Here is a 12079-nt window from a genome sequence, read left to right as displayed (position 1 = left end):
GAAGAGGTCTCTGGACCCCTCTGAACCTCTGTTCCCTCACTGGCAAAAGGACAAGAAAGCCATTTCATTGGGTGATGCGAAGATCAGATGAGCAGGTGCTTGAAAACCACCCTGCTCTGAGTGTAGAGACCTATGAGCGCTTGCTCCTCCTCCGGCCTCTTCTCTACAAGATGCTAAGTCCCCACCAGAGCACCAGGATTCTTCACTCTTTTAACTTGTGAGGTGATGAGCCTAAAACCTCAGTGAGTTAATCTGCCCACTATAGCCTCATGATGGATTAGTGGCAAACAAAAATGTACTTCTCTTGTAATGCTCAGGTCTCATTTCTGGTCAACCTCATCACGTTGCTGAAGGTTGTGTGGTTACCTAAGCTGCCTGGCTGGACATGTCTTAGCTCGTGGACTTACCTCCCCCGCCCCCACTCTATGAACTCATGCTCATTTCTCTCCTTCCCTCACCACAGGTTTTGGCCCCCAGCCAGTTCCTTGTCACAGTCCCACTGAAAGGCCTGGCGGGGTACAGAGAGGCCAGGGAGCAGCGCTGGCGATACTACTCTCTGAAGGGCACCAGGCTCTCCTGCCCCTTGCGGGACCCTGAGGGCCTGCAGCAGTGGCTGGAGGCAGATCAGTTCCTAAAGACCCTGTGGCAGTGGCATGAGGCTGATGTGAACATCGAGGGGGACATTGTGCCTGCCAAGGTCCTGGAGATATTCCGGAAGTTGGTGGAAAATGCCATCAGAACTTGTCACCTCTCAGGTGAGCTGTGCAGGAAAAGGTACAAGTGACACTTTTTTTTGCATTCCCCCTTTGCACTAAAAACCTCTGGTGGATATGACTAGAGACTGTTATTGTGGGCCTTTTCTACCAGTGAAATCCCCATGGTAGGAACTAGCTCTTCCCTTCTGGTTAGAATTCATGAATTCATACTCACAAAGCACTCCTCGTGCTGCAGGCACATTACTGTCCTGGCAGGCTGATGTCAGGCTGTGGGTTTTACACCCTCCCCTGACCTCAGATTAAAACATCAAGTTATTCCTAAGCCCCAGGTCTTTGTCACCGACCCATTGCTGCAGCAGCACACTGCATTTGACTACGGGACCCAGGATGTGGAGATGTCCCATTTGGAAACGTTAGACCTGTGATAGAACATAAAATCCCACAGTCCAAGGAGTAACTAAGCTGGACCACTGCAGCTGTCAAGTGTGACATACACACATAGGAAAGAAGAACCAACTTCCTTAATTGTAAGAGAGTATCTATAGACCAGTAAGAACCAAAATGAGAGCTGGGCGTGGTGGTGCTCGCCTTTAATCCCAGCACTTGGGTGGCAGAGGTAGGAGGATCGCTGTGAGTTCAAGGTCACCCTGAGACTACATAGTGAGTTCCAGGTCAGCCTGAGCTAGAGTGAGACTCTGCCTCAAAAAGAAAAAGAAAGAAAAACGAAACCCAAAATGAGGGCTGGGAGATGGCTCAATAGTTTACAATAGTTTAAGGTACTTTCTTGAAGAGCCTGAGAGCCCAGGTTTAATTCCCAGTACCCATGTAAAGCCAGACATGCAGTGTGGCACGTGTATACATGCATTTGGAGTTCATTGCAGCAGGAAGAGGTCCTGTCAAACCCATAATCACTCACACTCACACACACACACACACACACACACACACACACACACACTTTCTCTCTCACTTGCTCACTCTAAATAGATATTTTTGAAAAAGAGCCCATATGAGCTGACCAATAGAAATAATGACCTCCCTCCAAACAAAAACAACCAGAATCATGAGAAAAGACTATAAAGAGTATTAGTGTTCAGTAAAAATAAGAGAAAGAACATTGCATCTACTGTGTGGCTGTCAGGAAATCCATGTTAAAATACCTACCTGATTTCCAGACACGGTGGTGAATGCCTGTAATCCCAGTACTGGGGAGGCTGAGGTGGTTGAGATTTTGAGACCAATCTGGGCCACACAGTGAGTTCAAAGCTACATTGAGCTACATAGTGAGATCCTGCTGCACAAACAAAATGCCTTGCAGATCAAGGCTGGAGAAGTATGGTCTTGCTCAGTTTGAGGTGTGCTTGGTGAGACACAGGCGCCATTAGATGTTGTTCTTGAAGTGAAGATCAATGCATTGTAAAGGCAAATTACACATTATTTTTATAGTGTGCTTACTTGGCAATTCAATGATTATAGTTCTATAAATAAATGTTTGCAAATACACAAAGAAATATGCCCCAGGAGAGCCTTTGCCATGTGCTTTATAATAGTAACTAAGTAGCCAGACGTGGTGGTGCACACGTTTAATCCCAGCACTCAGGAGGCAGAGGTAGGAGGATCTGCGTGGAGTTTGAGAGCCCCCTGAGATTTCATAGTGAATACCAGGTCTGCCTGGGCTAGAGTGAGACCCTACCTCAAAAAACAAAACAAAAAGTAACTAAGTAGAAAAAAATCTAAATGGTTGCCCAAGAAAATTGGCTAGTGGCTTATGCTGCCTCTGACTGGTAGACTGCCATGGCCTCTACAAAAGTGAGGAACATTCACACAGGCTATGAAAAATGCATGGGCTAGAATCCTTGGAGTGCTGAAAAACTCAGGATCCCACTTGTTTAGGAAAAAAAGGATATATATTTTTATTAGTTATGGACATACTCAGTATGTAAACAGCACTTGTTGGTACCATCCTTACCTTCATCCCTGCTCCCCCAAAGGAAGCCTCCTTGTTGGGGATGCTGGTTATCCCAAAGGGTTTGTGGGTTGTGCATTGTGGGGGTAGCTATCAGTTATGGGGGAGAGGCAGTGTGTCATGTCCCAACTTGTGGCTCTAACAATCTTTCCGCCCCTCTTCTGCAAAATTCCCTGAGCCATGTTGGGTTTGTTTTAGGTCTACTTCAGTGATTAGCTCTTAGGAGCCTCTGGCTCTCTGGTTTGGTAGGAGTTGAGTGCCCTCAGTATCTATCTCCTTCAACCTTGTGCTGATATCAGGTTCACAGAGAAAGCAGCACTCTTGCTCATTTCCCCAATTTCTCTATGGTTGCAGCTGGGGCCCTGGTGAAGTGTGATGGACTTATTCTCTCCTCAGGTCCCATCTGAAAAAGAGAAGCAGACTCTCCAAGGGAGAATGCAGTCAGCACCAGATAAATAATCACTGTTAGTTTAGAGAGAAGTTAATGGGTGTAGGCTCTCTTGTAGCCCAAGATTGGTGGGATCTTGATATTGGAGAGCAAACTCATTATCTGGATATGATTCTGACTTGTTTCCCAGTTCCAGATATGGGTTCCTTTCCAGTGAGTGGATATGTTAGCCAATTCAAGAGCAGTTTGTTACTCACCATGGCTGTGTGCCACTATTACACTTGTGTGAGCATGAAGTCAGGTTGTTTGCTTCTGAGTAGCTTAGACCTCAAATTTCTCTGACAGATGTTGGCCACTTTCCCCCAGTAGCTCAGGTAGCACCTTCTAGCACTAGAGGGGTTGTCTGGGGACTGGCTGTCTTTCAGATTCCAGCCAGTTCTCTCCATGTTCCATACCGATAGCAGATGGTGTCTTCAGCAGTAGGGTCTCACCATTAACCTCTGGTGGGTAATCAAGTGCTCTGACAGAAGTTTGTCTTTTTTTGTGAAACCTTGTGGATCTCTCTGATCAACACCTCACTGTGGGTGTTAACTGCATCCTGGTACTGGGAGGTACAGGGCAGTGCCAAGGGAAAAGAAAGAAGAAAGAGAAAGAAAATATAAAAAAGAAAGAAAACAGGAGAAAGTTAAGGTTAGGCTTTATCTCACCCTCTCCAGGGCCCTTCATCTCACATGTTCCCTCTAAGGTTCTGATGAGGATTCAGCCTAGAAAAGGATATGTTTATGAATGCATTTTGTGGTCTAGATAGAATGGCCCTACAAGTCCCCATCTTGGCTACAACTCATGCTTCATGGAGGATTAGAAGACAGAAGATATTTGCATGTATTATTTAATTCTCATAACAATTCTGTAGAGTAAGAATTATTTTGTATACCTATGTTTCAGAAGAAAAAAAACAGGGAGAAATTGAATAGTTCAGCTGAAGTTCACACACCATAGATACTGAGCGAGCCGCAATAGCAGGGCATGGGCTACACAGGCTGGCTCCGAATTCTCTCTCGTTGGACATGATTACTAGTGAAAGTAGGAATAAGAGAGTCAGGCAGGGTCAAGTCATCGAGGTGCTCTTAGTCAAGGTCAGCGATGCTAAGTGCCAGTCCGTGTCTTGCTCCTGTCTGAGCAAATCCGATGACGTGCACACAAACTGTCAGCCACTTATTATTACATCCAGCCAGGGAGAGCGATGCTTTCCTATGGGCAGCCCTGCACAATTGATGAGCTTCTATTTTCTCCTAAGCAAGGAAAACTACAGTAATAGATCCAGATTCATGACACTTTTCCATCTCTGTAACCAAGTCCAACAAACAAAAACAACTGGGTGTTTTGAAAGAAGGGGGAGCAAATTAGAAGTGAGAGCAGTCTGCCTTGTGAGCAGAAAGCACCACCATGAGGGTTGGGGAGGCTTCTTCTGGCTCCCGTGAGCCTTTCCCACAGTGGCTGGGTTATGTTTTGAAAGGCTTATGATAATAAACACACTTTAGGTTGGGCTGTTCTGTGGATGGATGGTAGAGCTAAATACCACTTAGGAGATTGAGTTAGAAAACAAACAGCTTAGCAGAATGATACTGGAAGTATGTGAATGAGAGAGGGGACCAAAGCTATCTTTGAACAATGTCAGAACATCTGATTAAACAGTGAAAAAATGGCACTGCCCTTCTCCACGCCTGCCTTACAAACTTGAAAACCAATGTGTAGGTGTTTGGGTGGAAGAAAGAACATAAAAGAATGGTTAGGTTTCTGCTTGCAGTAACAAATATGTTTCTGTCTCATTTTATTCTAAGACTTTTATTATGTTGAACATCTGAAAAGAACCTGTTAACTTCAATGGAAGCTATTGGGCCGGGGCTTAGCTCAGAGGCAATGCCCAGTTTAGCGTGTGTGTGGCCCTGGATTCGTTCTCCAGCAACACACATGGACAATAAAATAACATAGACCTTTAAGGCTTTGGAGGAATGGGAAGAGAGAGGAGAGATTCACTAACAGTGAGCTTTCCTAGATGCCCTAACTGTGAGCAACTGGCCCACAGTTGTCCGGCTTGGCTGGAAATTCCCGCACTTGGTCTGCTGCCCACCAGCTGCAAGCAAGGAGCTGCCGAGAGCAACTGCTCCCAGAAGCCTCCTGTGCTGCTTGCACAGAGCGAGGCTTCCTCCCTCCTCTTCTCAATTGTCTCTCTGGTCATTTTCCATCAGGCAAGGTCAACATACTACCAATCCGCTCTGCTGTATGGGTTGCCATGGAAACATCCACTGGCCAGGTAGAGATAGAGCTGGCCCCCACCGTGGAGATCTCCACTGCCTGGTCTGAGAAAGCTCAGTGGCCTCGGTGTCTGAAGCGCTGGCCTTCCCCCAAGAGAGTGGAGTGCATCAAGGTATGGGTAACTCAGCCCTAGCTCACCCTGCAGGATGCTAACAGGGTCTCCACTAGCAACATTACTGCCCCAATAAGCTGAAAGCTGAGGGTTCCCTAGCTGTGCAGTGCATGGGTGCTAACCTGGCCCAGCGTTTCTGCAAGCCTGTCACAAGTGCAGAGCCTCACCCCGAGCCTGCTGAATGAGACCCACAGGGGCCACTCAGCCTGGGCTAATAATGTTCAGAAGGCTTCCAGGGCCCTTGTGTGCAGGCGAAAGCACAGTGGGGCTGCAGTAGAGGAAGCAGCTTGAGTCACCAGTGCAAAATGCACTGAACACACCCACGATATTTTGTGTGTCTCTCCCCCCCCCCGCCCCCCCAGTGCTATTTGGGTCTCCTTTCTTTGCTTTTGGTATCCACAGACGAGTGAGACACTTCAGTCTGTCTTTCTGCTCCTGGCTTTTATCACTTAGCACATTGTCCTCACGTTCCTGTGGATGACAGGCCACAGACTCCTGGGGCTGAATAGTATTCCATTTCATGGACTTGCTGCATGCTGCAGGCCATGATTCCCCCACTCTAATTAGCAGCTCTCTACTTCAGCCTCCTTTGTCTTTTTCATTTTCCCCAATATTGCTCTCTTCTCCAGTCGTTTGGGTTCAGCTTGGTGGCCCGCTCCAGCCACCACTGGCAGCTGAGCTTCTCCCAGGCTGAGCAGATGCTGTTCCGGCAGCTGGATGAGGACGGGGGCTGCCGCAGACAGAGCTTCCAGGTGCTGAGGCAGCTGAAGGAGGATGTGTGGTGTCCTGGAAGGAGGCCAGTCATCACCTCTCACCATTTGCAGGTGAGCGGGGGCACCATGGTGGGGAGTGAGGGGCAGCTGTGAACACAGTCAGTGTGGCCTCTGTGGAGCTGCTCAGACCTCCTCAGAAGAGGGCAGCGTGGGTGGTGGATTCAGGAGGAGTCTGAGGATTCATTCCATAGATTTCCTCATTGTGGGCATTTCCACTCATTGTGAACATATATATAAGCCCTAGAGTTGTGTGGTTCGATTGTCAGGGGCACAGAGGCTCTGGCTCTTTCCTGTTCTACTTCATTTCCTTTTCTTCTCTACCTTTCCCTCTTTCCTCTTCTTTTTTGATATCAGTGATCATTGATTTAAAAATAATAACACATTTTATACACATTACAACACATGACATCAGTGAGATATATGATGATTTGAACATCTAGAATGGGTATGTTAAGCCAGGGTGATGAGTGATTTCTTCTTAAGCATTTGTCCCCTCTATGTGTTGGACTCTTTGAGCTCTTCTCGTAGTTATTTTAAAGCATAAATTATTGTAAACCATTTTCTGTGCTCTGGAGCATTTGAATTTATCTTCCTGTCCAACTCTTATGCCCAGCATCCAAGCTTCCTCTGCCCCTTCTCCCTCACTCCTCTCTATCCTCTCATACTTACTATTCTCCCTCTCTACATGTCTGGAGTCCATTGTATGAGTATCATGTTCACGTGAGGCTATGTAGCATTTGTCCTTCTCTTCCTGGATTATTTTACTCAACATAATTTCCTCTACATTCCTGTGTCAGATTTTCATTCATTTTTTTTTTGTTTGTTTGTTTTTGTTTTTTGAGGTAGGGTTTTGCTCTAGTCCAGACTGACCTGGAATTCGCTATGTATTCTTAGGGTGGCCTCAAACTCATGGTGATCCTCCTACCTCTGCCTCCCGAGTGCTGGAATTAAAGGTATGTGCCACCATGCCCAGCAGATTTTCATTCATTTTTAAAAAATAGTTTTAAAAATATTTTTATTAATTTTAAAGAGAGAAAGAGAGAGAAGGGATGTACCAGGCCCTGTTACTACTGAAAACAAACTCCAGCCACATGCACTACCTTGTGCATTTGGTATTATGTGGGGACTACGGAATGGAACCCAGGTGGGCGAGCTTTGCAAGGAAGCATCCTCACCACTGAGCCATCTCCCCAGCTGGTTTTGACCAGCATTTCCCTGATGACTACCCTGTGTTTATTATGTACTTGTTGGCCATTTGTACATTGTCTTTTGAAAAATGCCTGTTCTGATCATTTCTCCATTTTGTTCATTGTCTGATTTATTCTTTTGCTATTGAGTTTTGTACATGTTCTGAGTATCAGCTCTTCAGTGGGTGCGCTCCACATTGCTCATTCCTGTGCTGTGTCGAAGCTTCCAGGCTGGAGGTCATCCCAGTTGTCTGTTTACTGTTGTTGCCTATACTGTTTGGAGGCATACAAAAAAATCTTCACCTACACTGATGTGAAGTGTTTCTCCTGTTTCCTTTTAGTAGTTCTATAGTTTCAGATGCTACACTTATGTCATTGATCCATTTGGAGTTGACTTTGTACATGTGAGAGGTATTATTTAATATATGTACATATACATACATGTACATATATGCATACATGTATATCCAGTTTTCCCAGGTCCACTTAATTAAACATATTGTCCACTCTCAAAATCTTTTTAAAACAATTGTTTTCACTTTTGGTTAGCATGTATCATTGTACATATTAATAGGGCTCAGGGTGATTTTCCACAGGTGTGCTCAGCACGCACTCACCACAGTCAGCCTCCCCTTGCCCAGACTTCCCCATGCCCTGCCCGCTGTCGCCGTCACCACCCCCATCCATGTCCACTCTCCTCGGCCGCATGGGAGAATGACGACGCCGCTCTTAGTGTTCTGTCTGGCTTAGTGAGGTCAAAGCAATGCCCCCCCCCCGTTCCCTCCATTTTGCAATAGAGGCAGATTTCATTCTTATTTACAGCTAAGTAACATTCCACTGTGTGTTTGTGCCTCATTCTCTATCCGTTCTGCTGTCGAGGACATCTAGGCTGCTTGCATCGGTGTTGAAAGGCTAGAAATGAAGGCTGTGACCAAACCTTACTAAGAATGTTAAGAGTTGTACTTTTTGCTTTCAACCAGTGGGAAGAACTCTAGTATCTAGAAGAAGAAAGAAAACAAGGAGGACTTATAATTTCAGGGTCATGCTGACAGCACCAAGGATGGTGACGGTTGGATAGGGACCGTTATGGGCGCAGGTTGGCTAGACAGTTGACACAGAGGACCAGGTGGGGTCTGCCCAGCGGCAGGAGGATGGTGGGAGTGGAGAAGCAGCTAAGAGCAGGCTGAGGACACAGCAGACCTGGGCTGTGGGCTGGAGAAGGATGCCTCCCAGGACAGCGGCTTTCGCAACTGGCTGGATTAGCAACTATGGAAGCAGAGGCTGTTTGTGAGGGAAGGCTGTGAGTGAGCTCAGTCTGGACATGTTGAAACAGGTAACTTCCCAATATCTAAGACATACAGGTAAGCAGGTCAGAGCAAAACTCTCGGCTGCAGAAAATGCCTGGCAAGTCCTCCATCTTAGTGAAAAAAAAAAAAAAAAGGCAAAAGCCTCAGCAGAGGAGGCGCAGGGAGCTGGGGGGCAGTGCCCAGTAGGGGAAGGACAGACAGGGGACCTCCAAAACTCCAGTCAGAGGCATGGGGGGGGGAGGAGGTGCCGAGGAGAAGCTGTAGTGCCAAGGGAAGCTGGGAGCGCTTGGTCCTGGAAGGCAACCAGAAGGCGGAGGAGAGACTGGGCTGAAGCAGGCCTGGGCTTCAGGCTTATTGCACTGAAGGGAGCAGCTAAGGATGAATGGCTTATATTGGAGTAGATTGAGACAGGGTACGAACGGGAGGAGAGCAGATGAGACAAAGCGAGCCTGCATTTGCAGAGGTAGAATGGGGGGGGGGGTGCAGAATTGCATGGACTAGGCTGAGAGGCTTCTGGGAGAGAGGGTAGTCCGTGTATGTGTGGTTTCTGGGAGGCAGGTAACAGGCCTGAGGAGTCGCCGCAGCAGGAGTGGTGCATACAGAGAGTGCCAAACAGGTGGGTAAGGAACTAGGCAAGACCTCTGCGTGGAGCAGGGTGGGTCTTACGTGGAGACCCCTAAGGATGTCAGAGGACAGTGAATGAAAATCCAACAGAGGGCGCGAGCTTCGCTGGCCCGGCAAGGCTGGGGTCCGGCGTCCCTGGGGGACCTTGCTCTCCCAGCGCACCCTGATCCTTCCCTGGCAGGCCATGCGTCAGCCGGCTCTCCGTGCCTCTCTTCGCAGACCGTGCTCTTCTGGACCTGCGAGAAGTACCCGGGCCTCAGGGACTGGCAGGACTTGCGCCGAGCGCTCCTGCGCCTGGTGCGCAAGCTGCACAAGTGCGTGAGCCAGCACTTCCTCAAACACTACTTCGTCCCCAGGAGCAACCTCTTCCAGGCGGCCAACGCCGGCGAGCTGGACTCGGTGGCCCAGAGGCTGGCCTTCTTCCTCAAGAACCCCCAGGTCAGCCTGCCGTGAGGGTGAGGCTGGCCCCACCTGGCCTCGATCTCATTCTCACCGTGCTAGGCAGGTGCCCTGAGCCCACCCAGGAGAGAGGTGGCCAATGGCAGAGGACATAATTAAACAGTGGTTCACCGAGGAGAAGCAGAACCACCCGGAGATGCCCGGGAGCCACGCACGCATTCGCCCTCTTACCTCTCCTGGGAAGGTTTCCCGCAGCTCTGAGCTCACTGTCCCTGCTCGTCTGCCCGGGCTCTGCTCCGCTGAAAGAAGAGTGGAGGCGGCCCCAGGCAGGCCCGACATTAACCTGCTGCCCAGGAGTGGCCTGGACTAGGCTGGCTCCATCTGCAGAGTGGGGCGTGAATGTGCCGCCCTGAGAGCCAGCCAGGCTGCCGTCTGTGGCCCTGTGCTGGGCCTTTGCAAGGGGAAGGCATTGCAATGCCATCGAGTGCTTCGAGTTGGTGTAGAGCTGGTATCTGCACCCTGCCCCAGACCTCAGGTGGATGCAGCAGCCTTGCCTGGAGAGCTGGCATGCCTGCAGAGCTTGCTGACCTCCAGCCTCCAGTGGTGGGTCCGTGGTCCATGATCCTGCACTCCCCCGTGGCACATTATGTCCAAGAGGAATGCACAGTTTAAACTCCATCTGACACCAGTCACCACCCTCTACAAAAGGAACAAACTCTGTGCCATGACCTTGGTGTCACCGGCCTCACATTGCATTCTTTTGCTCACTCTGTTTTAGTTCACCTACTTGCTTACCTTTAAATACCTCCTAGGCATGGAGAATCCAGCAAAGAGCAAGGTGGGCTCACCGGACAGGGAAAGACAAAACACAAGCAACAGGTCCCTGAACACTCATCACAGATTGAGCAATTGCTCTGATGGAAACCATGTGGAAATAGTCACAGAAAGATCTCCAAATGTACAGGCGGCAGAAGGGGAGGGCAGGTGACCACAGGCAGGCTCAGAGGGGTGGCATGAGTTTCATCCCTTGGCTGTGAAAGCTGGGAAGGCATTGGTATTATGTCCTGGGACCAAGGTCTGGTGTGGGTCCTCTGCCGCTGCAGAGGGGCTTCATGGTCTCACTTGCATTTCAAATTGTTGTGCTGGTAACAGCATCAGGAGGGCCTTGTGGTCACACAGTTGGCTGGGCACTGAGGCCCTTGCCATGACCAACACAAATTACCATGAATTCTAGAAGCTGTGGGTGAGACTATTGGCTTCTGGTGTTTATTGAATGATTGATTCTCAACTCCACGGGATCCTTTATGACTTTTGAACATTTTCTCTATTACCTGTGCAATAAAGCAAAATTTCTAAAAAGTATGATCCACTGATTTTTTTTTTTAATTTGTGGTAGTAAAGCTTGAACCCGGGGCAAGTGTACTTTCCCTGAGCTGTAGCCCCAGACTTCTCTTTACTATTTATTTGAGACCAGATCTCACTAAGTTGTCCAGACTTTTTTGAACCCACAATCCTCCTGCCTCAGCTCTCCAAGAAGCTAGGATTATAGGCATGTGCCAGTGACTCTGATTTTGTTTTGATGAAAATTAAAAATATTATTTTTTCAAAAGTACTGTAACCTGTGGGGAACCACATGTCATCACATAGAAAACCCCTGTTTTAGCTGGTTGTAAACCAGTCTTACTAAATGTGGACCAATTCTATGATGTTGGGAACAGAAAACTATGAGCATTAAATCATCAGATGTATGTCCTGACGGTCTTACTTAGGGGTCATGGGAAGGATCATCATGTTTGAGAAGATGACAGTGGTCATGTGCTTCTGTTGTCTTTGTAAGGTGCTAGGAGGTATTCAAACTGCTTTGTAGTCCTGTATGGAAAAAACATGCCTGTGCCATTATTTAAAAATGTGTGGACGACAGCACTTGGGAGGCAGAGGTAGGAGGATCGCTGTGAGTTCGAGGCCACCGTGAGACTCCATAGTGAATTCCAGGTCAGCCTGGGCTAGAGTGAGAACGTACCTCAGGGAAAAAAAAAACAAATGTGTGGATGAGTGTAGAGGGGGTGGGGTTGACATGCTCCAGTCTGATCCTCATTCCCTGTTAGAGCTGTGCTTGATAGAGGAAAGACTCTCTTCAGAGCATTCCCATGTTTAACCAGCAGAGAGCAGCGGGAGACCACAGATGAGAGGCACCAAGTCCCTCAGTCCTGGAGCCCAGAGGGTGTCACCCCTCTCAAAAGTTACACCTGGCTTCTTCAAAATAGGTGGATTTCAGCTGCTGTTACGTTGTT

At 48.2% G+C, this 12079-nt stretch overlaps 1 protein-coding gene across 8 annotated transcripts in view; it reads left to right on the top strand.

Moving 5' to 3' along the window:
• Mab21l3 (mab-21 like 3) overlaps window positions 1-11536 on the top strand; it is a 63049-nt gene extending 51513 nt beyond the window's left edge. For all 8 annotated transcript variants that reach the window (XM_045138519.1, XM_045138517.1, XM_045138516.1 and 5 more), the window contains 4 exons: window positions 464-755; window positions 5320-5498; window positions 6128-6322; window positions 9609-11536. In XM_045138519.1, the coding sequence (XP_044994454.1) occupies window positions 464-755; window positions 5320-5498; window positions 6128-6322; window positions 9609-9842 (900 nt within the window). In that variant the 3' untranslated portion in view covers window positions 9843-11536. The remainder of the gene's footprint in view (window positions 1-463; window positions 756-5319; window positions 5499-6127; window positions 6323-9608) is intronic.
• Window positions 11537-12079: the final 543 nt, after the last annotated feature.

Source organism: Jaculus jaculus, chromosome 19 (genome assembly GCF_020740685.1).
Source record: "Jaculus jaculus isolate mJacJac1 chromosome 19, mJacJac1.mat.Y.cur, whole genome shotgun sequence".
Taxonomy (NCBI): Eukaryota; Metazoa; Chordata; class Mammalia; order Rodentia; family Dipodidae; genus Jaculus; species Jaculus jaculus.
Note: the sequence above shows the minus strand (reverse complement) of the source record. Positions and strands in the feature narration are given on the sequence as shown.